Source organism: Kwoniella shandongensis, chromosome 10 (genome assembly GCF_008629635.2).
Source record: "Kwoniella shandongensis chromosome 10, complete sequence".
In the NCBI taxonomy this organism is placed as follows: Eukaryota; Fungi; Basidiomycota; class Tremellomycetes; order Tremellales; family Cryptococcaceae; genus Kwoniella; species Kwoniella shandongensis.
Window position 1 is genome coordinate 849,071 of NC_089296.1, and position 24,288 is coordinate 873,358.

Genomic DNA, 24,288 nt, shown 5'->3' on the forward strand with positions numbered 1-24,288 from the left:
CAACATGCGGTCCGGAATGCGTTGGTTCTGCAACCAAAACCAGGTTCCCCCCCGCCTTGTTCTTCAATCTGTACACATCGCGTCGTTCCCATCAAGTCGTGGCTGTGTCATCACCCTCACACTCATGCCGTCTTGTCTGACCCCTCTTGTAAAAGGCATATCCTCCATACTGCGCAAAATCTCGACTGTCGGTAGGATGGCAGCTTCAGCCGTTGCGGAGCTAAACAAAGTGCGACTCGAGCCCGAGGGGAAGAAAAAGAATAGAGATAAGGGGAAAGGGAAGGGACCGGTTCGAGAGAAGGACGACTCGAGTGACGAAGATGATGATAGTGATCTTGAGAGTTCTCCTACCGACGAAGATCCAGATCTCGAAATCTCTTACGAAGTCGGTAAGTCATCAATCTAACTAATCCCCCAAAGGGGTGATCTGCGTCAAAGAGATCCACGCCAAAGGCACCTGGAAGAGTAGTGCTGACGGTCTTGTCTGTGCACGATATTGCAGATGCTATCAAATGGGCCAAGTACAGAGATTCGAGGCGAGATAGGCAGGATGGGTATATTGGATGGGTGAGCCGTGCGCGACTCCACTTGTTTATCAGTGCTGACGAGAACACCAACAGCACTATGGTGTGATGGTGCGTTAGATACAGCCGACGCGAATGGGCTTGACCATGTACTGACCTCTCCTCGGACTACAGTGGAAGGGTTATTTGAAGACCAGCTCTGAAACGTATGTCCAGTTCCAACAATCTGATTGAATGAGCTGACAGTGATATTCAGCGAAGAACCCCTGAGTGCCTTCGAGGTGGAAGAAGGAGGCACGCCATTGATCGACGAGTGAGTGTTGATAGTCCGCCTCGTACTTTACGTAGACTTTGCTGATTTGATTTCCTGCTCAGATTTTGGAAGGCAGTTGGCAAGCCTCTCAGAAAGGGCCAAAAAGAACCCAAGGGCGTCTTGGGTGAGGTCGTCGAGACCCCAAAAGCAACCATGAGTGAGTGCCACTCTCTGCTGATATCTTCTGTCAATACTGATAATTCCGTCTGTAGAAAACTGGCTCAAGCAATGTCGGCCGCGAAGGGACTACGCGACTTTTGTCAGACGTCGAGCTAAGGAGCTCGAACGTGAGAAGAGGGAGCGTCAAGGTCTGCGCTATGACGATCTACTCATCACCAAAGTGGACTCGGACTACTACTGGAACAGAAAGCGTAAGAGGGACATTAGGAAGCGTAAAGCTGCTGCCGCTGCTGGGGAAAATCCTGCTTCAATTCGACCAACCGCACGGGCTGGATCTTCTACGAGGAGGACTACTACTCCTGCTCCCGCTCCGGCTCCAGCTCGAAGACGTTCGGCGACTCCTCCGACAGCGCAGCGTACTGCCCAGATTCCTGTAGCTCTTGGTTCTCCAGCATCGACCCTCGGTTCGGTTTTCAATTCGGATGACGAACACGTGTCCTTGGATTTGGATGCTGTCTCGGAAGAAGAGCAAGAAGAGGTCGAACTGCCAACCGCAGGCCAATCGGAGAAGGGAAAGGGCACGAAGCGAAAGCATCAGATCACTTCATCTCCCATGCAGGATTCCTCAAACAACGGACAATCCAACTCGACGTCGTTCAGTGAGACAAAGAAAACCAAGAAGGCGAAGACCGATAAGATTACAACGAAAGATATTGTATCGTCCGGAGCAACCTCTCGACTAGCAGGGATTGGCAAGATTCCCAAACGAACTATTCCGTCCCCACCGCCAACAGATGCGCCCGATGTGACATTCGGTCAGCTTCAGCCAGGTATATTCGACCCGGCGCCCTCGCCGGCTCCTTTTGCCACCGTCGCGGTTGCCAGCATCACTGGACCAGCTTCGGCCTCGGGTAGCCCTTCTGTTTCACTGTCTCTCCGAGCAGAAATCCTTGCAAGGGAGACTGCCTCTCCGATCAGTCAGTCCGACATACAAGCCGCACAGATCGCTTCTGCGGCTCTCGAAAAGGACGCTATTGCCGTCGATCAAACGTCCAATGCTCCTGCGCCACGAGATCCGAGGGCGTCAATCCCACCGCTGAACGCTGCATCTGCTGCATCAATCCCGTCACGAGATCCGAGACTTGCAATCAAAGCCACAGATGGCAACGTCGACCAAACACCTGCAAATGCGACTGTACCACCCACACCAGTCTCGGCTCCTCTGCCTCCTCCTGGACCGCCGCCTCCGCCTCCGCCCCCACTTTCATTGGCCTCCCCTAACCCGTCTTCCGCCTCCGTGCCAGTTGATCCTCGCGTCCAGAAAGCGCAGCTACCTGCTCGCCCAATAGGATCGTTGACTGACCCAAGGCTTGCGTCAAACGCCCGTAGACCACCATCACCTCCTTCGACATCTGGACCTGTACCCTCCTTCCGGCCTGCGCCAATCTCTCAGGCTCAAAGACAGGCCCCTCCACCTGTGAACAGGCCCAAATATGTTCAACCGAGCAGGATCCAGATCGCGCCCAGTGCTGTCGACCCTGAAGTCGCAAAACGTTTGGCCAGAGTAGGGATCAAGGACAACCACATCGTCCCGCAACCCCCGGCTGGACCTCCGCAGGCAGCCTATCAAGCCGGATTCCCTGTCCAGCCGAAATCGTCCGCGTTCGTGCCGCGCCAACAGCAACCACACCTGCAGCCTGAGCTTCCTGGTCGTCCAAACGGACCTCCTTTGGGTCCACGGGCAGATCGAATGCCAGACAACAGTCAGTTATACGGTCGGAAAGCTCCTGGCCCTCTCCCCGAGCAGAAAGCGATCTTTCGGACAGATATTGCGCCTCGCCAACGACAACAACAGTTGCATGGCGATACGAGCGGCAGTCTGTCTCCAAACGCGTGGGGAGTGGGACCGAGCGGAAACATGTCACCTAATGCCAACGCAACGCAATTCCCCCCTATGAACGGGCATATGTCTCCGCAGATCGGTATAGCCTCGCCACCCATGTAAGTTGTATGGTTATTGCCCGGTGCACGCATCTGACTTTGTCCATACAGGCCGAGTGCCCCGGTTATTCCACAAAGCCTGCCAAGGGACCCGAGGTTGAGACTGCAACAAACAAGGTCAGTGCCATGTTTCTTGAGGATGGTGGTTGCTGATAAATCCCCTAGCGCGTCGGCGTCGCCTACCAATGCTAACGCCGCTCTCCCAACGCCCACTTCGGCTACTACACCACTACCTTCGCATCTAGCCACGATCTCGAAGCCCGTCGAATCTCAGGGTGGCTTGGTCACATTCTCACCCAGTTTGATCCTCCGTAACCCTGAGGCATTGGCACAGATTATGACTGTCATACAGTCAAGTAACTCTTGGGGCGCCTACGTAATCCCATCTGTGATCGAGCTGGCTGGCAAGTCGTGGCCAAACGCACAGTAAGTGGGACGTTGTCGTTTGAAGCCTTTCGGTGCTGATTTGTGCAATCAGGCTTTGTCCCGACCCTACATACGCCTACTCTGTCTTGCACCAATTCCTCAACCTCGATAATCGGCTTCGTCAATTTTCGAACAGCGCTATCACATCCGGCGGAGGTTTAACCGTCACCTGCTGCCCGCCTTCCCCATACAACGCTGCAGCTTGCGCTAATTGGAAAGTCTGGGTCGACAAGATCTCCGCCGAGTCGGAATACACCGAGTTGACCAAATTGTGCGCGGGCATTGTGCCAGGCTTCTTCGAGAAACAAGCGCAAGCTCAAAAGAACGGCAATGCCATGGCAACAGCGATAAATGCGTTGTTGACCATGAGGGACGTCGAAAACGCCCAAGTTGAGGATATGAGAGCGATGCGAATCAGGAAGGACGTTGCGGATTACACGAGATTCGTGTACGTTGGCGACGAAGAGTTGAGTGCGGAGAGAAAGGCTGCGATTGGCGAAGAGGTAAGTCGTGTTTCTCGAAGACTCCTGTAGCGCTATGCTGACTGCTTGCAAATAGATTGAGTTCTTGACCACGGATCAATTTCTCATGATCTTGAACACGACTTAAAGCGGAACAGTGTCTGTGAGTGGAATGAGCGGCGAAAGCCGGTACAATGGCAAAAATGCTGAAGTCAACCAATTTCTTCAGATGTGTCCCTTTTGTTCCACCAAGTGAGTCAATCTTCCCTTCCTTCTTCCATCTCCTCATCATCCCCCTCTTGTGCACCCAAAAAGGCAATGCAAGCACCCATGTAGTGCTTGCTGTTTAGCACTGCTATTCCTTGATTAGCCATTCTGCTGGTGATCAATTGGATGGAATGTCCACTGGCAGAGAGGACACAAGGAGGACACAGAGAGGACATGTCCTTCTTGGAGGACAAAAATGTCCCCTTGGTTGTGGGGACCCACATTCATGTCCCTCTTGTCTTGGGCTATATCTCGCAACACTGACCTGTCTGTCCTTTGAGAATTTTTGACTGACTCTTTTGCTTTCTTGCAGGCTTTCTGAATCCAGGCCAGCAATGAGCTTATTTAGATTTCTGGTGATAGTCTTGGATGTCTTCTGCTGTTATTCCCTTTCATGGAGCATTCTTGTAGTCTTTCGATGATCTTGTTTTCTTGACCCTCATCTTTCGTGTTATACCCCAAAATACCAAAATAGAGAAATTGAATCATGCAGACCGTTTGATGATGTGGAGTGATATTTTCACATCACAACACATTCTCCATTGTTTTCAGGAGCATCAACAACACACTGATACGTCCATCTCTATCAGTCCAAGCTCATGAGTGCTCAATCAATTTCAACCATAATCAGTTTCAACAATGGCTTCACTTTTCATGTACTGATTGGCTGCATCCATTCCTCATCTTTCCTTGTCCTCACAATCACTAAGTGCGAGCGCATCTGAAACCAAAAGGGCAAACAGTATAAGCCATGGCGGTATGTGGAAGATTTGCTAATTCCACGAGTAATCTGGTCAATGATGTTGGACATATTGGCAATGCATAAGACATGGAAGGGTGTAGGCCTTGATGACCGGATTCATGCTGGGAGAAAGAAGAACAGCCAAGAAGGTGGAATGGAACAGAACTGAGAGTATTCAGTATGCATGCATGGGCATCGCTTCAATGGACGAGATCGGGCCATTTCCCGTGATTTTGATTTTTGTTGCCGAGGTTTCACACCCATCCATATATCTCCCTTGGCTGCTGGTACAGGAGACGTCTCCTCCACCTTTAGCTTGAATCCCATAACCGCGTTCTCCGTCGGTCACTTGGTCATTCACACGCAGCACTCATACTCATCGTTCATTTTACATTGTAGCCATACACCATACCATTCTGCACGACCTTTACAGTCCTTCGCTTGAAGATCGACTATTACAGCACTGCTGTTGGACGTCACAGGTGCGGAATACTGAAATAGCACAAAGCACAATTCGACCGCTTCTCCGCGCGAATCATCGTATGACGTATGACGATACCTCTTGAACCGCATCTCCCTTCTTCATCATCTACATCATCTACATCATCGCTCAACGCCAGCATCAACTTTAACAACAACAGGATGTCACCCGTCTCGTCTGCCGACGTACTCGCTACTGCACCATTGAGAGGACCGTTGGAGCCCAATGCTTTTGAGCTGGAAGAGGTGGAACCTTCTTCGGCGACGATCACGCCTGCGGAACTGGCATTGGGACGAGAAGACAGATTGAGAAGGAGGAGTCAATACAAAAGAGGAGTATCGACAAACACTTCCTCGGCATCCTCGTCTTCCTTTCAAGTTGAAGATGACACAACCGAAGAAAGTAGTGAAGATAGGATGGGGGCGGGTAGGGCTATCGGAACGAGATCGAGAAGGAACAAGAAAGTCAACGATGACGACGACGACGAAGTTTATGGAGTGGATCACGAACATGGTCGTGGACACGGGCATCATCGTTCCGGATCAGGATTGAGTGAAGCTAGGAGGATGGTGAAAGAGAGGATCAAGTCGCCATTGATAAGCGGGATGAAATTGGAAGATCTGAGAGATCAGTTGGAAATTGGCATCGAGAAGAAGTGAGTGCAAGTCAAGTCTGTTAAGCACCATATCCGCTAGCTGGCGCAACCAGACTTCACTTCTCGGATCGTCTGTCTCCCATCCATCGTCGGTCGAGAAGAAGGGCTGACACGGATTTGTCTACCCGACCTGTAGATTCGCTCCTCTCAATATACCTCCTCATAGGAGATTACAAACGGCGGCAGTAGCATTATGGGCCTTATTTTTACCGCTCTGCATCATCCTTCTACTTCTGACCTTGTAAGTTGGACTCTTATCGCACAAACCAACAAATTGCACCGCCCAATAGCTGCACTCAGGAGCAGTTTTACCTAACTATTAGTCCGCCCGCTGTCATTCCGCTGACTCACACCCGCTCCGCAGATCATTCCCTCCATTCTGGCTCCTTCTTATCCCATATTTCATCTTCATACGATTCGACACTGCGCCGGATAATGGAGGACGGGCGCAAGAATGGGCAAGGAGGGGGTTCTTGTGGCGATACTTTGCTCGTGAGTTGGAGACGTGGACCTTTGTTGATGTCTTGGCTAATCTCGTTGTTGGAACCAGAATATTACCCGTGCAGGTGAGAGCAGCGGTTTTAAGCTGTGTCTACGGTTAGGTTTAGGTTGCTAATTCCTTCAAATTATTCCTGCTATCCAAAAGTATCGTCAAAGTACGTATTCGAGAATCCTCTGCGCTGCCTTTCCGGTGCTGATTGTGTTCTCGTCACGCGTAGGAAGCGGACCTGCCTCCTGACAGACCGTACCTTTTCGGATACCACCCCCACGGCATCATCGGAATGTGAGCTAAGCATTACTCTCATTTCACAGATCATATAGCTCACATATTCCTGTAGGGGCGCTTTTGCAACTTTCGCTACGGAGGGTACTCACTTTTCAGAGTATTTCCCTGGCATAAAACCTCATCTGCTCACTCTTGGTGAGTCCATCCCTTTCATTTCCAGGCTTCGACCTCTTGGGCTACGGACTGACTCATCGTTCGAATCCACAGAATCCAACTTCAAGATCCCCTTCTATCGTGAACTGATCATGATTCACGGTGTCGGCTCAGTTGCCAAGAAATCGTGCGCGAACGTGCTTGCCCAAGGTCCTGGATCAGCAATCACGATCGTCATTGGTGGTGCAGCGGAGAGTTTATCAGCTCATCCGGGAACGGCGGATCTGACGCTGAAGAAGAGATTTGGATTTGTAAAGATGGCGATCAAGGCAGGGGCGGATTTGGTTCCCGTTTTTTCATTCGGAGAAAACGATGTGAGTGATAGAAAGGGACTCGATCACAGTGTACGAAGCTGACCGGGTCCCTGTGATCCCGATGTAGATTTATGAACAGATGTAAGTGGTACCGGAAGTGCTAGTCCAAGTGGAGAGAAACTGACCGAAAACGAACAGGGCGAATGCAAAGGGATCGTGGGTGTACAAGATTCAGAGAAAGTTTCAAAAAGTCTTTGGATTCACCTTGCCATTGTTCTACGGAAGAGGGTGAGCAAACGAACTATCCGTTATCGGGGGAATCATAGAGCTGACAGATTGTTGTAGCTTGTTCAATTGTACGTGAAACCTTCCGGTTCGAGGAAAGGCAGACGATGGGTATACTGACCGAATCACTGTTTTCACAGATAACTACGGATTAATGGTATGTCACTAGGTGGCTTTTGTGCGCGCTATAACTGACAACTGCCTCCAGCCTTTCCGTCATCCTATCGTCTCAGTCAGTAAGTATATTCTCACTTTCTTCGCAAGAATGACAAATGCTTATCTGCCGCTTAGTTGGCACGCCGATACATACAACGCGTGACTCCCATCCCTCTGAAGAGTATATCCAGGAGGTACAGCGACAGTATATTGATGAGCTAATGAGGTGAGTCTTTTGCTCCGAATCTTCCGTTTACTGGAGTGGTAAGGTTGACCTGGACGATTTCATAGGATATGGGATAAGTATAAAGACTTGTACGCCAAGGGAAGGACAAGGGAGCTCACACTGGTTGAATGAGCGGGGTTTTAGCAAGGGTACACAGATTGCGAAGGAGATTTTCTCCGAATGATTGATTCATATTGGGCGCAGTGGATCGAGAGAAGCAAAATATTCAGTTGTCACTATGGGTCTGCCTTATCGTCCAAGGCCATCTTGATCGGCGTGCAGAGATGTACAATGTATGCGTGACTCTGCAAAATCACTCATCTCAGCCGTGACGAGTGAAGAAGGGTGAACAACCTCCACCGGGCTAGATTGATGCAATTCCCAACTTTTTCGAAGCGATTTGTTGTGACATTTAGATAGCCATTCAACACATCCAGTCACAGGACTCTGACCAAGAATTGCTGCAAAATTACCTGAGCGAACAGGACATTGACGATCGAAACCGAAGACAGACCTGTACATATTTAAGATGGCGGTAAGTCACCACTTATTCTCCGTTCACCAGTGCTATGAAGAGCTAATATGCGGTGGGATGACTGTCTGGTAGACATATATTCCTCCGCAAGAACAAGATCCATTAGATCTAGCATGGATGCGAGAAGCTCTGTACATGGTATGTTAAGTGCATTGTTCACTCTCAAGTAACCTCGATTTTCCTTCCTTCCCTTCTCAATGGATGACGCAAAGCAAGATCCACATCTGTGAGATGGTCTTTGAAGCTGACCTCTGTTGTTATCGTTTGCAGGCCGAAGAAGCGCTCGCGAACGATGAGGTGCCTGTAGGATGTGTGTTTGTGAAGGATGGAGGGGCGATTGCTAGAGCGCGGAATAGGACGAACGAATGGAGGAATGTGAGTGGGCTTCGGTGAAGTTGCAAGACAGCGTTGCCATCTGGTGTGCATCTCAGGCAAATGGGATAATAGTACCTGATTGTCTTGTCACCCTTGAGCCCCACATACTCTTGGCTGTGATAAGTAGCAAGCACTGATACGGGATTCTCACCTCACGTCATCCACTGCGCTCCGCTCTCCGCACACCAATACCGTACCACATTGCTGATACTTTCTCTAACCCCCCAGGCCACCCTCCACGCCGAACTGGAAGCGATTGACCATCTCATCCTATCCCATCCTCCACCTTTATCAACCATCACACTTTACGTGACCGTCGAACCATGTGTGATGTGCGCATCTGCTCTGAGACAAGTAGGGATAGGACGGGTGGTGTATGGCTGTGGAAATGATAGGTTCGGAGGATGTGGGAGTGTGATTGACGTGAATAGCTCGTGAGTTGGCAAAGCCTGTCCATATATATCCGTGTCTCCTTTCCTTTCTTGGGGACCCGCTGTCAGATCTAGAGGGATGTGTGGGCTAACCGGCTCTACTTGCTGCCTCCTGCACAGGTCAAGACTCAACTCGCATCCCGCTTACATTGCAGAAGGAGGATATTATCGCGAAGAGGCGATCATGCTCCTTCGAAGATTCTACATGTCACAAAATCCAAACGGTGCGTGGGCGTGGGGCCTCTTCATTTGTTACATGTTGTACATCACATCTGCTGATTTGGCTTTTTACAGCTCCGAAGCCCAAGAAAAAGGCGACGAGAGTACTCAAAACGGATATCCCACCACCTCCCTCACTCAGTAACACCCCAACACCACAATCGTCAAGACCGTCTTCAACAGCTCCCACATCTAGACGGTCAGGATCAATACCGCCTTCATCGCTGAATCCGACAGTCGGGGATCATATTCAAAGTGGACAGACCGAAGGGGAAGACGGTGAGCGGAATCCAGACACACTGAATAGCGTGGATGGCCATGTATCAAATCCATGAGGGAAACCGAGTCTGGCGTAGCGAGCGAGCAAGCATATATTATATAGCATGGCATGATGTACAAATTTGGATGTATACATGTGAATGCTAGGGATGTAAGAAGGTAACGATCTGTGATGTTCTCACCAAGTCAGTATCTTGCGGATGGTCGGACAAAACACACACTCACATCCTCTTTGTACAGGTGAAGGATCTTCTCCAGCTCTCTCCTAGGTAGCCCAGTCCTATATGAGATCTCCTCAAAGGTCGTAAACCCGTCGAGGTATTGTACACACCTGCGTGATGTGGAAAAGCGCCTTGTCAGCTTGACCAGCTCGCAATTGAACCTCACCTGGTCCTCACGCTCCCCATGGTGATATGACAATCCACACTTACAGATCAAACTTGCTCGCCCACACTTCATCCGCCGCCTCTCTTATCACTCTCAACCATCTCGACTCGTCCTTCTGTGCTCTTGACGGCTTGAAGATGAAGCTGGATTCGAACTTCGGTATATCCGATTTCAGGGGTTGATCCACATCTACCGAGAATGTTGACGGGTCGGTGATTCTCGTAACGATGTCCGTGTCGAACTCTTCATCCGAGTCCATTTCCAACGCTGGGTCATAGCTCATATACGATGGTTCCAATCTCGTTGTGTTGACCTTTGGTGAGGGTACGGTACCCATCGTACTTGTGTCGAGCGGGTTGGCGACTATTCCAGTGACAGCTTTGGGCGTGATCATATCTGAACCAGTGGGTGATCTCATCATCTCCATATTCTCCTTCTCCTTTTGAACGTGCAACCATCGCTCTCTTCTCCTTTTCCATAGTCGTTTCCACGCTTCCACTTTCACTTCTTTCCTCGCAAAGATCCGAGCACGAGTATGGACCTGAACGACAAGATCTTGTTTGAGGAGCCAGATCAAAGCCGCCAGATAAGTCCGGCGAGTGGAGAGGTCCGGATCAGCAGGGATAATATCGCGGAACGGGATGGGAGAGGATGATATGGATGATATGAATTTAGGGAACGATGGCAAAGTCGGGAATGTTCGAGTAAATCGAGCAGAATACTGATCGATAGAAACGCTGATGAGAACCACACACACAAGTCAGTAAATTGGCTAAGCGATGAACAGACTACGCACGTGTGCTCGTCGATCGTGGTAGGCATGACAACAGTCCGTAAACGAGTATTTATCACGTCTATCAGGATCGCCCTCTTGTTCTGCACAAGCTCGCGCGCAAGCGGGATAATAATGCCGTCGAGATCATACCGGAGCGCATGCGCAATTTCCACCAATCTGGAGCTGAACTTTAGCAGGTCTCTGTCAACGCCGTCAAGGAGTATACTCACGGCCTGGTCACATCACACGCCTCAATCAATGTCTTCATCAAAATCGTCTCGTCCTCTTCTGCTGTAGTCGTGGCGATAGTCGCTTTCGAACCTCTCCTTTCCCCACCCCCACCGGAATCGTCGGCGCCTATGCCTAGGCCGATGACCGCCAAACTGATCTCGTTCGCCCTTTGCGTTGCGTCTTCGTCCACCAGTAAGAGCGTCTGCCAAGGGTGGACCTTGATCTCATGTTTTCGACCCCCTCCGATAGCTGGGTCCTCCCACTCATCCCCATCACTCTCGGACGTTTCGCTGTCCGACGCCTCGTCCATTTCTCCCCAATGCGCCCATGCTTCGTCCGCATTGACCGCTGCAGGTGATAAGACGGTTTGAACGGTCATATCTCCCAGAGTGGTGGTGAGGGTGGTAGGCAGGTAGGAGTGGAGCGCGTTGATGGGTTTGACGCGCAGTTGGTGCAGTCTTAGGTAGAGGGTGTTGAGTGTACGATCGAGTGCGCAGTGTGCGTTGATCCATCGACAGCAGTCGGTGATGTTGATACCTGGATATCTTACCGCCTCAACGTCTATCACCTCGACGCATCAGAATTGTTCACTCACCTTCAGCCAGACACCTCTCCTTGTACTTGACCATTGTCCACGTCTCCTTCGCGATGAAGTTTGTCTCGCATTGCAGCTTGAAAGCAGCAGCGGTCCATTTAAACGCAATCTCTCGATATATTTCGTCGTACATTCCTAAAGTCTGAGAATGATGTTCGTCGTGCGATTCCATTCCAGCCTTTGGATCTGGTTTATCGATAATGAGAACGAGATGAAACATGTTGAGTGAAGGCGGAGCATCGTCACTTGAGCCGTTATCGTTAGTACCATTACCGTTAGTTTGAGATGACTGGACGTTGAGATTCCGTTGACTCGACTTCGAGTTCGATATTGGTCCAGCGCGATTGCGAGATGCTGAAGCTCTACCATGTTGTGCCTCTCTTCCCTCTACGACCGTGTCCAACGTACTCTGCGCTGCAGACTCTCTCATCCTTCTCCCTCTTGATGGAGCCCGGTCCTCCAGGTCCTCTTCTTCTTCTTCGAGCGGAACTTCCCATTTCCCGTCCGGTCCACTACAGACCGGATGACCCAGAAAGACGATGTTACCCACACAGAGCTCGAACTTCCTATGACAGGCTGCTCTAGGGGGAGTGAGCATGTCCGAAAGCGTTTCGAGTGGCCAACCGAGGGCATAGTTGTATTGCGATTCCAGTTGTTTCTTGCTCGTTCCAGCCCCACCTTCACCAGTATCAAGTGCACTGGAAGAAGGTAAAAACTCGTTCCCTGTAACTGTTGCCGTTGTCGTGCTCGCTGAACCTCTTCTCGATGGATCTGCCATTATAGTGGAAGCCTCCAAGGACCGTAAGGCAGAGTTCGTGTTACTATTACTATCCCGTCTTTCTTTCTCCTCGTGGTTATGCGTATGAGAGACGGTCCGACTTTCCTTCCGATTCCCAGTCGTCGGATTCGCAGTGTTGATACCAAAATTGTGAGGTCCATTACCGGCGGACCAAAGGAACTCTTCGTCGCTATCTTCGTCAGAGGAAGAACTACTTCCACTTCCCGAACTTCCAACTTCTATAAGATCGTCCGAATCTTCTCCATAGTCCGACCTACTTCCCCTTCCGCCCACCGCACCCTCAGCTTCGGGATTCATATATCTAGCATAGAGATCATCTCTCTTAGCCTTCTTCTTGCCTTTGTGGTTATCATTGCCCAGTGTATTCCGGTTCTTCGAACTTGATCCGCCTGTACCGCCGAATAACGACCTTCGTATAGATGCGTTTGAACTCCTATCTTCTCCACCTCCATACCATCTACGACGTGCTACCCCGCCCACACCCGATCCGCTCCCGCGTGGAAGCTTGTATTCTATGTCCGCATCGGCCGCTGTGAACGTAGCAGAGGGATAGATGGGTTGAGCAAGTCGGATATTCGGCGAGGCAGGGTCCGGGGGATAACGAAAGACATGACGTCCGCGAGACGAGGAGGTGACAAGTAGCAAGCCGAGGATATTCTCGGCCATGATGAGAATTCAAGCTATCGATAGGAGCTGTGACTGTTGCTAGGTCTCATGGAGATGAATGAAATGTGTGACATGAAATGTAGTGGAATCAGCGAGGAGTGTTCAAGTTGGCTAAATCGCTTCGCGTCATTTCGCAATGTTGTCAACAAACTCTGATTCTCCTATCTTCATCTCATTGTCTCCATATTGACTTTCGTCTTCTGCTCCATTCACGGCACAGCAGACTATCACACACTATGCTGCTCGACTCAACATTTACGCCTTTACCCACTCTGACTCCGCAGACCCTCTACTCATTCTACCCTCATCCTCTCTCCCCACGATCACACCTCCACTCAACGTTATTCCCCTCGTCCACTCCAAGCGGTGGTGAACCGGGTCCTTCTACGCAAAAATCTCAGTCCCTCCTCAAGCAACAACAAGCAGAGTATGCATCTCAGTCGACACAGGCGCAAGGACAAGATGATTCGCAGAGAAGAAGGGAGCTGCGGGACTCGATGGGAAGAGCTGAGAAACGCGCTTTAATGGGTAGAAGACCGGCAGGTGCAGGATTGGGAAAGGACGATGAGGAAGTCATATTGGAAGAAGACGCGCTGGAACATGAGCAGGTGAGTACGATCGAGATGTTATCAGTGTGGCGCAGATGTGGTAGTGTCTTGCGTATTATGTTCCACCGGGGGAGGAGAATGGGAGTGATATGGCTTATGCTGATCACACCAGCGCCTGTACCACAGCACGACACCAATATGTTTGGTCATCGTTTCTTATTACCTTTTGGCCGTCGACTGACTCAGATGGAGATGGACGCGGCACCTGTAAGTGTTCAGCGATCTCCACTTCCCTGTTATACAATCGCAACATCCGTCCCAGTCCACTCTAGCTTGCCTCATCATCGTCAACATTGAACGCTTAACTGACCGTGCTCTCGTTCTCCCTTCACGACTTCTCTCTGTGCCTTCTTATGACGTGATTGGATGTCCGTCTGAACCATCATATAGTCACCATCACCCTCCGAACCAGACCATGAACGTCGTCAAGAAGACCGTACTCTTCCAGGAGGAGGAGGAGGATCGCCCATCTCCCCTATTGTAGGTATGGGCGGAGCAGATGTGGATCTGGACGATGAAGCTGCAGGTGCGGTGGATTTAGATGCGAGTATCGAAGATATGGATGCGAGCGAAGGTGAAGAGGAGGAGTTTGAGGGGGACGGCGAGGGTGAGGGTAGCATGGAAGAGTAACGAGATTCACGTATGGAAGTGAAGTTGCGATGTCCCCACCTTAATACACATGCAGGGAGGGTGGTGTGCGACTCATCATGTCATATTGCATTATATACTTGCGCACTAGTACTACATCATATCCAACGATGCTAAAGTAAGCAAGAGAAGAAATCGCTTGCTGATCCATCACTTGGCAAAGACAAAATCAATACTCTTTGGCGCTAAATATCCAATATTAGCACATGTTGACAGCATTGAAGGGCGAGATAACTGCAAGGAAGCTCAACGAGGCCTACGGTCCACTCACCAGATCCAAAAGAGACTCTCTCGGGTATCTCGACTCCATCACCTGTGATATCCAGCAATCTGACTTTGAGCGCCAATTCCGTGAGGATCTGATCATTAGAAACCAGGAAGTCAGCATACCCCTCATTATACCAGGTTGAAACCCGACTCACGTGAACGTAGTTGGCTGAATCTTGACTCGCCATTCCTCCTTCTCCTTGCAAGACTCTTATCCCGTCGGTCCACTCTGCTAACTGAGCAGCATGGATCGCATCGACATCCAATAGACTCAGATCATTCCCTGTCATAAGGGAGAAACTGAGTTTCGATACGAGGTTGGGTGATCGAGAACCAATCGCACAGCCGGTATTGAGACGGATGGACGTAATATTACTTATCTCGACTGAACGCAGTTCACCAGTTAGCTTAGATACGGAGCAGCAGAGCGGAATGCTGATCCTGGAGGGAGGCTCTCCGCGGTGAAGCAGACGATAACTCACTTCGCTCGCGTAGGGTTTCGAAAGGAGGATTGTCGACCCGCTGAGCGAATTCGTCCCACGCTATCACACGTCGATTCGGCGACTGTGGCATATACATCATCAACATTGCCTTTAACCCACGTTCCACAAAGATGCTCACCAAGCGGAGGAAACGTAATGGCTTGCTCGAATTGGGCTTCGCGGATGGCGATATACCTGGTACGATGACATTCGCTGAATTGAACCAGCTTCCTTGCAACATACACCCGACTCTGCAACACAACAGAACACATCAGCTCCAGGATTACGGTCTCATTGTCCTCTTGCATATTACTCACCTCTGCTCTGACAAGACATCATAAGCCTCTCTTCCCAACTTATCCCTCAACTCCCGTATTGCCGGTTTAGTCATCATCCCATCTTCCTTCTCTAGCAACTCCATCTGTCGATCTCGAATCGTCCTATAATCGGTACCGAGGAAATCTTGCTCGAGATGTACCCATGATTTATTACCTTCGTCGGCTTGAGAAAGACGGATTTGACTTCGGACGAGGAAAGAGACTCGATCGAAATCGTCTATTCGGGATTCCGATTCTTGCCACATCCTATCGTGCATGGTTAGTGTCTGAATCATGTATGCATGTTGAAAAGTCGTCACTCACCGCATGAAGAACTTCAGGACTAGAGAGTGCAGACGAGGGAAGTTGAGGAGGAAGAGCTGGAACGAGGCAGGCGCATGATGACCAGCTTGTGAGATTTTGTAGTGCTCGCATAGGATCTTGACGCATTCGGCGCTGTGACAGAGACACTGAGTCAATATTCAGGATAGAAACTAGCGCTGTTGATGCTCACCTTGATCTGCCAATAGGACATCGTCTCTCAACTGCGCGTGCTTGCTGTTCCATGACAAGCTGTTTATCGCATCAGTACAACCATCTACCAACAGATTCACAGAACTACTCACATTGTGGAAGCCCTCCTCGTGCAAGGCGAACCAGTGCTACGTGCGTCTATCAGCTTGCGTAACGGTGAACATAGAGGCGCACTCACCAGACACTCCAGACCCAGTTCACCAACATCTCTAAACAATTCCACTTCCATCAGGAACGGCGGTTCCGAATCATCACCATCGAGACACAACCCCATCCGCTTCCATCCTGCCCAGTTCCTCACCACACCATGCCCATGTCCGAAACCCGAGCTGTCTCCTGCACTTCCCGTCCCTGTCCCATCATCTGTAGCGCTGAGTCTACCAGCATCCCAGATTTCCCGTAGCAGTTTCTCTTGATATGGACTGTGAGAAGGTCGGACGGGACGGAGACGTCGATTTTGGAGGATTGCCGCGTAGCGTGTTTGGAAGTTGAGGATCTGGGGTTCGACAATATTGTTGGAGCATGTTGGGATGAGACGCTGACAGTCGCCGTCAGCTCATTCACATCCACTACTGCGGAGTGGCAAAGTCAACTCACCGAGACGTAGCGTCGGACGTTGACGTATTCTAGCACAGAGACCAGTTCATTGTATTGTTTGCTATTCTCCTGGTATGCGGACCGAAGAGAGGCATTGATCAAGCCCAAGCTGTAGTGAGGGGTATCGTCAACCCACGTATTTCTATGCCAATGCAGAGCTGGATGACTCACCTCTGCGCGACAAGCTCCAAATCACCCGTACCTTCCAATCTCTTCGTGACCACCTTGAACAGGTACTCGACCGCACCTAACGTCTGTCCATCGTGTCCTTCCTCATCGTGTCCGCCTACGATACCCATCGCTTTGATCCTCCCATAAACTCTATCGAATCCATATTGGTTGACCGATTCGTCCTCGCCAAGCTTCTCTTTCCCCTTTCCTTTACTCTTCCGATCTTTCCGTACCGCACCATAAGGCGTGACGGGCAGTTTCATCCCCGCGATATGAGGATTCGTTTCCGGAGCCAGTTGTGGGGACGAGATGACGAGCTTGCGGATGATTGCGGTTGCAGGTCGGAGGATGTTGGTCTGGGAAGCTGTGATGAGGAGATGGAGGATCTGGTCGATGAGTGTATCTGAGAGATCGCCCCAGCCTGATTCAAATTCTAGAATCCCCCGAACACCTTGTAGGGCGTACTGGAAGAATGCATATCGTATTAGCACCAAGCCGTTCAAATGCTTCATCTCGTTTCTTCGTGCGCCTCAAGCTGGGCGAACTTTAAATAGTTGATGACTCACCGCCAGACTATTCCCCGTCAAACCACCTTCCGACCTTTCCAAAAACCTGACCAGGATCCTCATCCCACCCTTCAACATAAATTCCACCGCAAAGTCCTCTTCCTTGATATATTTTTGCAAGTTGAACAAGGCCAATTTGAGAGGGATCGTCTCTGCCGTAGCGGGGATGTTGACGGTCGAATCGCCAAGTGATGTTCGTTGAGCGGAGGCTTTAAGCGAGGATACGACAACGAGAGCTTCGGTAGCGGGGGAAGGGACGAGTCTGATAAGAAATGTCAATGTCAGCATGTTTCTTCACTTGATGCCCCTACACAAAGAGCCGGACTTGGTGGTGGGTAATTGACGCGACGTACTTGAGCACATCGTGATTGTACACTTTACTAGGCAAGTTGTTCTGCGTCACCAGGTTATCTGCCTCATCTCGTAGACACAGCGTGATGTGATGTTCCTTCGTAGCGAATGAAGTCGACATGATCTCGACGATGTATCCCACGCGCTACGCAGCAATTGGGACGTCAGTGCGCTGTCCTTCAAACCGGCATATCGCGGGTCGCTCACAGCTTCAGGATCGATACGAGCAGGTATTCGACGACCTGTCAGGGGTTATCAGCTTGTGGTGACATGTCAGAAGATAACGAAGTGGACGTACCCTTGTAAATGACCATGTTGGTGGGGATTGCACCCCTCTTGGTAACGGGTTGCGGGGAAAGCGACTGGTCCTGGTTAGGATCTGACATGATGGGCTCAGTGCTAGCGTGTGTGTCCGAGTGTGTGTATATAGGGATGACTTTCCAGAGGGCAAACGATGTTCAATGTAGCTGCGAGCTGACAAGCACACGCCCAAGGATGTACTTAGCTGCTGGAGGTAACGAGCTGTGTTATGACTGCGCGTAGATAAGACGCAAGATGCAATGTTGATGAAAGACAGGTTTCCAACGTTCGCATTTCGAAGATCCAGGCACCAAAACGCATCACCACTTGTGGTCCTTGACAACAACATTCATTCATTTCACTCCTCGTCTCCTAAGGATCGACCGTTGCGCCTAACAACAGCTCAGACACAATCTAGAGCACGAGGTGAATGCCCAATAACGACATCCCGCTCACATCTCTATCGTCATCACATACGTATGGAGATTCAATGGGCGTAGGCGCAAATGCAGACGGAGCTCAGGTTCATGAACGTCAACGTCAACGTCGAACTTTGACCAACGACCATGACGATGACGTTGATAGTGCAGAAGAGCGAGACGACGATGCGAGATCGAGTCTGGATACGGATGACAGAGAAGAGGATATCGACGAGTTCATAGCTGGTAAGTCCAGCGTTAATGAAGCGGTATAGTACACTGATGGCTTCTATCATAGCCAACGAGGGACCATCGCTGGTCGAAGGGTCAACCAAACATGCTGGAGAGAAACTCTTTGCAGCATTCATGATCTTTGGTCTGCTCAACAACGGTGAGTCACAAGCTATCATCTCGTCCTCAATATCTAATCTATACTGATGGTGGTCGGATTTGGTAGTACTATATGTCATAATCCTTTCAGCGGCGCTCGACCTTGTCTCTTCAACTACACCGAAAGGCCTAGTAGCGCTATTCAACATCTTCCCTGCACTGTTGACAAAAGTGGTCTGGCCACTTGTGTCGAATGGTAAGATACAGTATGCGAGGAGAATAGGGTTCTGCACGGCTTGTAGCTGGTTAGGGATAGTGGTGAGTTTCTCCATATATTCCTTGATTGCTTCTCCTGTACAACGGGTCCTATCCGGTTCTGCGTCGCGAATTCGACGATAAGCTGTCCTACATACTGACCAACATCGGACTTGACCCATAGACAATCGCACTATCCACGTCTCTCCCACCTCGACTCTTAGGCATCTCCCTCGCTTCTCTCTCGTCCGGCCTCGGAGAACTCACCTTCCTCCAACTGACCACAACGCTGCCCACTCGGTCCACCTCCAAGATTGCGCTCGGCGCCTGGTCGAGCGGGACTGGATTTGCGGGGATTGCAGGAGCTGGAATTTGGTGGTTATTGAGGGGTCTGGGTGTGAAGAAGGGTTTAGGATTATCAAGTGTGAGTGATATGACTGTTCTTGCTGGCAAGCAGTAATGATGAGCGAGACTAATGTCAGTGTACCATTTGTACAGATCCTACCCCTCTTCTTCCCAATCATATATAAATACCTCCTTCCCCCTTTCTCACATCTCAAATCCTCTTCCTCATCTGACCTACCATATCAACGTCTACCGACCGACTTTGACTCTGTCCCTCCGTCAATATTCATAACACCTCCATCAACCGACGTCATACCACGACTGAGCGATTCGCTTCCTCGACGCAATTCGTTCGATGGAGGAAGACGTTCGCCGCCGCCATTGAATCATGATAGTAAACATTCCATCGGGAGTGGAGGACAAACGAGATTGACGAAGAACGAAAAGTGGACTTTGCTCAGACCGTTGGTGTTGAGGTATATGGTACCCCTCTGCGCGGTGTATGTAGAGGAATATGTGATCAACTCGGTGAGTTAGCTGAGTAGGAAATATCGATCAGGTTGTTGTTCTTTGCTTAATGTCCCTTTTATTCTGGGTACAGGGCGTCGCACCGACTTTGGTGTTCCCCTTGCCTACTGAGGGGATCTGGTCGAGGCTCTTCAAGTCTCCGAGGGATTACTATCCATTCTGGTCCTTGACATGTGAGTGCACGCGATGTCTACCATCGTGGTAAATCGTGTCACAAATTGACGGTGAGTATGCTGACAATCACCTAACTATCTTCGTTCAGACCAAACATTCGTCTTCCTCTCACGGTCTTCCCTGTCGCTCGGTATCCCCCCTCTCCCCTTACCTCTCCTCCCTCTCCCATCCATCATCCAATTCCTCATCCTCTCACTCCTGTATCTCCAATCCAAACATTTCCTCTTTTCTACCGCTGCATACACACCCCCTTCCCCTTCTCCGAACGGTGGAGTAGACCGAAGTATATCCTTTGTGTTCTTGTTGATTTGTATGGAGGGGCTGTGTGGTGGGTTAGGATACGTTAATACTTTTTGGCATGTGGGGAGAGAAGGTGAGGATGATGAGGAGGGGGAAGAAGGAAAGAGAGCTTTGGAGAGGGAGTTTAGAATAGGTGCTGTCGGAGCGGCTGACTCGACTGGTAAGTCCAGTCTACCCGTCACAACCATTTATGCGAGGCTGACATGTTGACGATGGCTGTTAGGTATTCTGCTCGCATCGCTCATCTCGATGCCGCTTGAAATCTCACTTTGTAATGCCCAGGTGGAACAAGGTCGCACAATATGTAGAGATATGTAGATTGGTTTGTTATGCAACTCGGATGCACGGTATCGGCAAAACCGAACAATCGCACAACGTTACCTTCCTTAACGCCGTATTAACGCGTTGTGCTTGACAGGAAGAGGCACAGCATGCATAGCATTCATGGACCATATCCTTCCTCTTCATCTAGACCTGCGCAAACGACGTCTACTCGTAGACAGGTCTGACCTCGAACATATTGACGCCATCAGCCTTGGCCGGCACTTCCTTCTCGCCGCTATCGTGAGACCAGAACATCAGCCTCTGGTACCGAAATCGCCTCACCGGACAAAGGCAACTCACTAGACTCTCTCGGATTCAAACATTGTAGTCTTGACGGGGATCTGGAATCCGCTGTCACCGTTAGACAACAGAATCTTAGTGCCGTCCTCAGCAGTTGCAGGTTTGGATGTAGAGGCAGCAGCGGCGGCGGCCTTGGGACCGGGTTTACCCCATGATCCCTTGGCAGCACCTGCAGTCTTAGGTTTCTCAGCAGTGGGAGTGGCTTTCAAAGCGACGGTTTGAGCACGACCACTATATATTGCGGTGTCAGTTTTAGCCATATCACGCTCATGCCGGCTGGCACTCACTCGGGGATGAAACCAAACTCCATTCGACCCTCTTCGTCCTTAGTACCCTGACAGATGTAGAATCCCTTCCTCTCAAATTGGATGATATCCCACTTCTTCAAACCTTCGACCTCCTTACTGGCCAAAGCTTTGGTCCTGTACTCTGTTCGAGGGTTCAAGATATCCTCGAGGTTGTCGTCCTCCTCGAGCTTCTTCTTGGTGATCAGGTAATCGTACTCGATCAAAGTGACGGGGACAAGAGGGTTGGCATCGGTAGGTGCTGCGAGCCAAGTGACCTTCTTAGAGGTCTTCTTGAAATCACCGGCAAGATGGAGGTTGAGGGCAACGGAAGTGACGTCGCCGGAGGACGAGAGCTCCTTCTTGGCAACAAAGGCATTTCCCCAGTCCATGGCGGTGATCTGCCAGATATCACGATAAGCAAGGGTCATGCTCAGCGTACTCTGCAACACGACTCACCTCCTCGTTGTCGCCAAAGGAAGCAGCGTCTTCCTGCTCAATGATCAATTTGGATGAGAACACCATCTTCTTCTCTCCGACTTCAGGGTTCTTCTTGTGAAGGGGTTTGGAGAGGACCTCAACCTCATCCTTCTCACGGCCTTGAACATCAACGGTAACGCTGTTATCAGACGTCGTCAGCATGTGGGTTGATTGCTCATGGCACAGCCCACTCACATCTTGTCCTCAGCAATGGCCCAGTATCGAGGCGCAACAGGGTCAATGACCTTCTTGTTGACAGTCCAGATACCGTCCCACTCGAGCTGCAACTGCGCTTGAGAAGCACCCTGACCGAGGATGTAGTTCTTGAGACCTTGGACGGTCATACCTCGAGATCGGATACCTGGTATTGTTCCATCAGTTTTGTGACCAATTCGCCTGAGCAAAGATCCAGCTTACCTCTGACGGTAGGGAATCGAGGGTCATCCCATCCTCGTACGACACCCTTTTCAACGAGGAACTTGAGCTTTCTCTTGGACAAGACGGTGTAGACAAAGTCGACTCGGCTGTCATATGAATCAGCCATGCGCCGCAAAAGAGATCCAGCGGATTGCTCACCTGAAGTCGAAGATCTCGATCTTGGGGAAACCAAGGGTGTCCAAGAACCACTGGTATTGCTCATGACGAGCATAGTACTCGTTGGCCCGTAGGGCGTGTGTGACACCATCGAGGTGATCGATGATAGGGCACGCAAGATCATACATGGGGTAAGCCTTGTACTTGGTACTAAAACGATTATTCACATCAGCTGTTATGGTCTCTGGACACTGTGTCGATTTAAGCTCACCCGGTGATATGGTGGGAACCCTCGACGTATCGGTAGATGACGGGGTCTCGCATGGTACCGTTCTTGTGCTGATAGTCAATCTTCGCTCGGAGACTCCACCTCTTTCCCTCATCGGTACCGGCGATCATCTCCTTGAATCGAGCCAAGTTCTGCTCAATGGTTGCATCTCGGTTCTTCGAAGGGATCTCGGCACGTCGTTGCTCCTTGACCTGCAGCCCCAGTCACTTTTCAGCATAAGAAACCGACGCAAGAACCCGTGCAATGGAGAAGCACTCACGGTCTCACCATCGGTGTCATCCATGAAGGCGTCTCCCTGCTTGATCATCTGCTCGGTGAATACTTGGATCTTGTCAAAGTGATCAGAGGTGTGGACGACTTTGTCGAAGTCGATCTCGATCATCTTGAGGTCCTCTTGGATGGCATCCTCGAATTCGCCCTACAAACGTTGTCAACTTCTTCCGACATGAAATACCGTGCAGCCACAAGAGCTTACCTCCTCCTTGAGAGGGTTGGTGTCGTCGAATCGGAGGATAAATTTCCCTTGGTACTGGTCCGCAAGGAATCTGTTGAGAATGGCAGCTTTCAGGTGACCAATGTGCAAGAATCCTGAGGGCTCCGGTGCTGTTGAATCGGACCAAGAAGGGTTAAGTACGATTAAGATGTGTATGTACCTCCGACTCACCAAATCGAACCACGACCTTGCCCTTCACAGCGTTGGGGAGCACAACGTCGACACTCTCCAATCTCTTGGTCTTCTTTCCCTTGTCCATCTCACTCTTGGCTTGACGGAAAGCTTCGAGAGAGCCCTTGGGGACAGGGAGAGTCTCAACATGGTTGAACCATCGAGCGAGGTGAGGCCTTCCGGGCTTTTTGATGGATCCAATGGCCGAGTTGTTGCCTGGATTTAGCAGAAGGAATCAGCTCAGATTGTCGTGAGAGGTCAGAGGCACGGTGACGCACCTCGAATGGTACCCCAGATGATGCTGTCACCGAAACCAAACTTGGGACCAGCAAAGTAGGTCCTGATTTCAGAATTGTTAGTACATGATCCTAATTTCTACACAGCAAGCTCACCTGTAAGCAAGGTAGTCGTCGAGAGCATCAAGGACGGCGGACACATCCTGGAAAGAGCTGTTCGAAGCGAGGAGAGTAGGAAGAGGAGGAAGGGGTGTCTATGGAGATATAAAGACATGTCAGATCCCTCTCTCCTGTGCATGGTTAATGCGTTCAGGCTGATTTTGTTACTCACCTCCTTGCCATCAATACCTTTCTCCAACTCTGCTCGGACGTTCTCCGAGCCGACGATGTCGCCATATTTCGCATCACCTTGCTCTCCGGCCTCAAGGTCCCATCCGACGGGGATACCCTGGATGAGAGCAAGAGCGATAAGAGCGAATGGTGGGGTCTGGACGAGAGGTAGTGTGAGAGATGGCATTTTTGTTATGGTTATGTGGTAGATGAACGATTTGTGGAGAAGAAAAGTCGAAATGTGTACGAGTGGTGGTAGCGAGCGAATTAATCCTCCACCAGCTCCGTCACTAACCCGCCGGAAGTAAGGAAAGGTTCTCGTATTCTAATCATTACAAACCGTTTTGTAATGAGCTGTAATAGCAGCACTGATAGCATTTTCATTACCTGCTGGTGATTGTAGTGTATCAGCTGCCACGTGGTTATAGGCACGTCTATCTGGTTGCGATTGGTGTCCGAGCGCGTTCTTTTTCTAATATCCATCCATCACTCACTAACCCCGTTGTCCTCGT

General features: G+C 50.4%; 8 protein-coding genes across 8 annotated transcripts; 5 read left to right on the forward strand and 3 right to left on the reverse strand.

Moving 5' to 3' along the window:
* Positions 1–196: 196 nt before the first annotated feature.
* CI109_105706 (uncharacterized protein) lies at positions 197–3,993 on the forward strand (the record flags this gene model as incomplete). Its single annotated transcript, XM_032004211.1, has 11 exons — positions 197–389; positions 503–567; positions 621–635; positions 699–730; positions 781–837; positions 900–994; positions 1,050–2,958; positions 3,010–3,075; positions 3,124–3,384; positions 3,437–3,887; positions 3,943–3,993. The coding sequence occupies 11 exons, from the start codon at positions 197–199 to the stop codon at positions 3,991–3,993; spliced, it is 3,195 nt and encodes a 1,064-aa protein (XP_031861442.1).
* Positions 3,994–5,403: 1,410 nt separating this feature from the next.
* Positions 5,404–7,983, forward strand: CI109_105707 (uncharacterized protein; the record flags this gene model as incomplete). Its single annotated transcript, XM_032004212.2, has 15 exons — positions 5,404–5,990; positions 6,127–6,231; positions 6,355–6,482; positions 6,541–6,556; positions 6,637–6,646; positions 6,710–6,774; positions 6,830–6,912; positions 6,985–7,244; positions 7,312–7,325; positions 7,383–7,472; positions 7,530–7,540; positions 7,610–7,626; positions 7,678–7,705; positions 7,761–7,851; positions 7,917–7,983. 15 exons carry the CDS (start codon positions 5,404–5,406, stop codon positions 7,981–7,983), a joined length of 1,572 nt encoding a protein of 523 aa, XP_031861443.2.
* A 397-nt stretch (positions 7,984–8,380) lies between these two features.
* On the forward strand, positions 8,381–9,746 carry CI109_105708 (uncharacterized protein; the record flags this gene model as incomplete). Its single annotated transcript, XM_032004213.1, has 6 exons — positions 8,381–8,386; positions 8,459–8,524; positions 8,657–8,761; positions 8,990–9,195; positions 9,313–9,416; positions 9,487–9,746. 6 exons carry the CDS (start codon positions 8,381–8,383, stop codon positions 9,744–9,746), a joined length of 747 nt encoding a protein of 248 aa, XP_031861444.1.
* Positions 9,747–9,833: 87 nt separating this feature from the next.
* On the reverse strand, positions 9,834–13,143 carry CI109_105709 (uncharacterized protein; the record flags this gene model as incomplete). Its single annotated transcript, XM_065967717.1, has 6 exons — positions 9,834–9,857; positions 9,916–10,021; positions 10,122–10,814; positions 10,874–11,029; positions 11,083–11,620; positions 11,679–13,143. The coding sequence occupies 6 exons, from the start codon at positions 13,141–13,143 to the stop codon at positions 9,834–9,836; spliced, it is 2,982 nt and encodes a 993-aa protein (XP_065823789.1).
* A 236-nt stretch (positions 13,144–13,379) lies between these two features.
* Positions 13,380–14,381, forward strand: CI109_105710 (uncharacterized protein; the record flags this gene model as incomplete). Its single annotated transcript, XM_032004215.1, has 3 exons — positions 13,380–13,751; positions 13,878–13,958; positions 14,142–14,381. 3 exons carry the CDS (start codon positions 13,380–13,382, stop codon positions 14,379–14,381), a joined length of 693 nt encoding a protein of 230 aa, XP_031861446.1.
* Positions 14,382–14,549: 168 nt separating this feature from the next.
* On the reverse strand, positions 14,550–18,070 carry CI109_105711 (uncharacterized protein; the record flags this gene model as incomplete). The annotated part of the gene is made up of 16 exons (XM_065967718.1): positions 14,550–14,584; positions 14,671–14,758; positions 14,822–15,051; positions 15,149–15,230; positions 15,288–15,399; positions 15,466–15,732; positions 15,790–15,921; positions 15,980–16,038; positions 16,092–16,127; positions 16,178–16,537; positions 16,597–16,705; positions 16,768–17,231; positions 17,334–17,595; positions 17,687–17,829; positions 17,892–17,926; positions 17,983–18,070. The coding sequence occupies 16 exons, from the start codon at positions 18,068–18,070 to the stop codon at positions 14,550–14,552; spliced, it is 2,502 nt and encodes an 833-aa protein (XP_065823790.1).
* A 344-nt stretch (positions 18,071–18,414) lies between these two features.
* CI109_105712 (protein BTN1) lies at positions 18,415–20,653 on the forward strand (the record flags this gene model as incomplete). The annotated part of the gene is made up of 8 exons (XM_032004217.2): positions 18,415–18,649; positions 18,702–18,794; positions 18,861–19,051; positions 19,173–19,412; positions 19,487–19,861; positions 19,935–20,034; positions 20,124–20,495; positions 20,559–20,653. 8 exons carry the CDS (start codon positions 18,415–18,417, stop codon positions 20,651–20,653), a joined length of 1,701 nt encoding a protein of 566 aa, XP_031861448.2.
* Positions 20,654–20,958: 305 nt separating this feature from the next.
* On the reverse strand, positions 20,959–23,963 carry CI109_105713 (glutamate-tRNA ligase; the record flags this gene model as incomplete). Its single annotated transcript, XM_032004218.2, has 13 exons — positions 20,959–21,190; positions 21,247–21,644; positions 21,703–21,862; positions 21,919–22,084; positions 22,141–22,247; positions 22,300–22,467; positions 22,529–22,737; positions 22,806–22,964; positions 23,022–23,149; positions 23,211–23,426; positions 23,489–23,550; positions 23,603–23,700; positions 23,778–23,963. The coding sequence occupies 13 exons, from the start codon at positions 23,961–23,963 to the stop codon at positions 20,959–20,961; spliced, it is 2,289 nt and encodes a 762-aa protein (XP_031861449.2).
* Between the last annotated feature and the right edge of the window lie 325 nt (positions 23,964–24,288).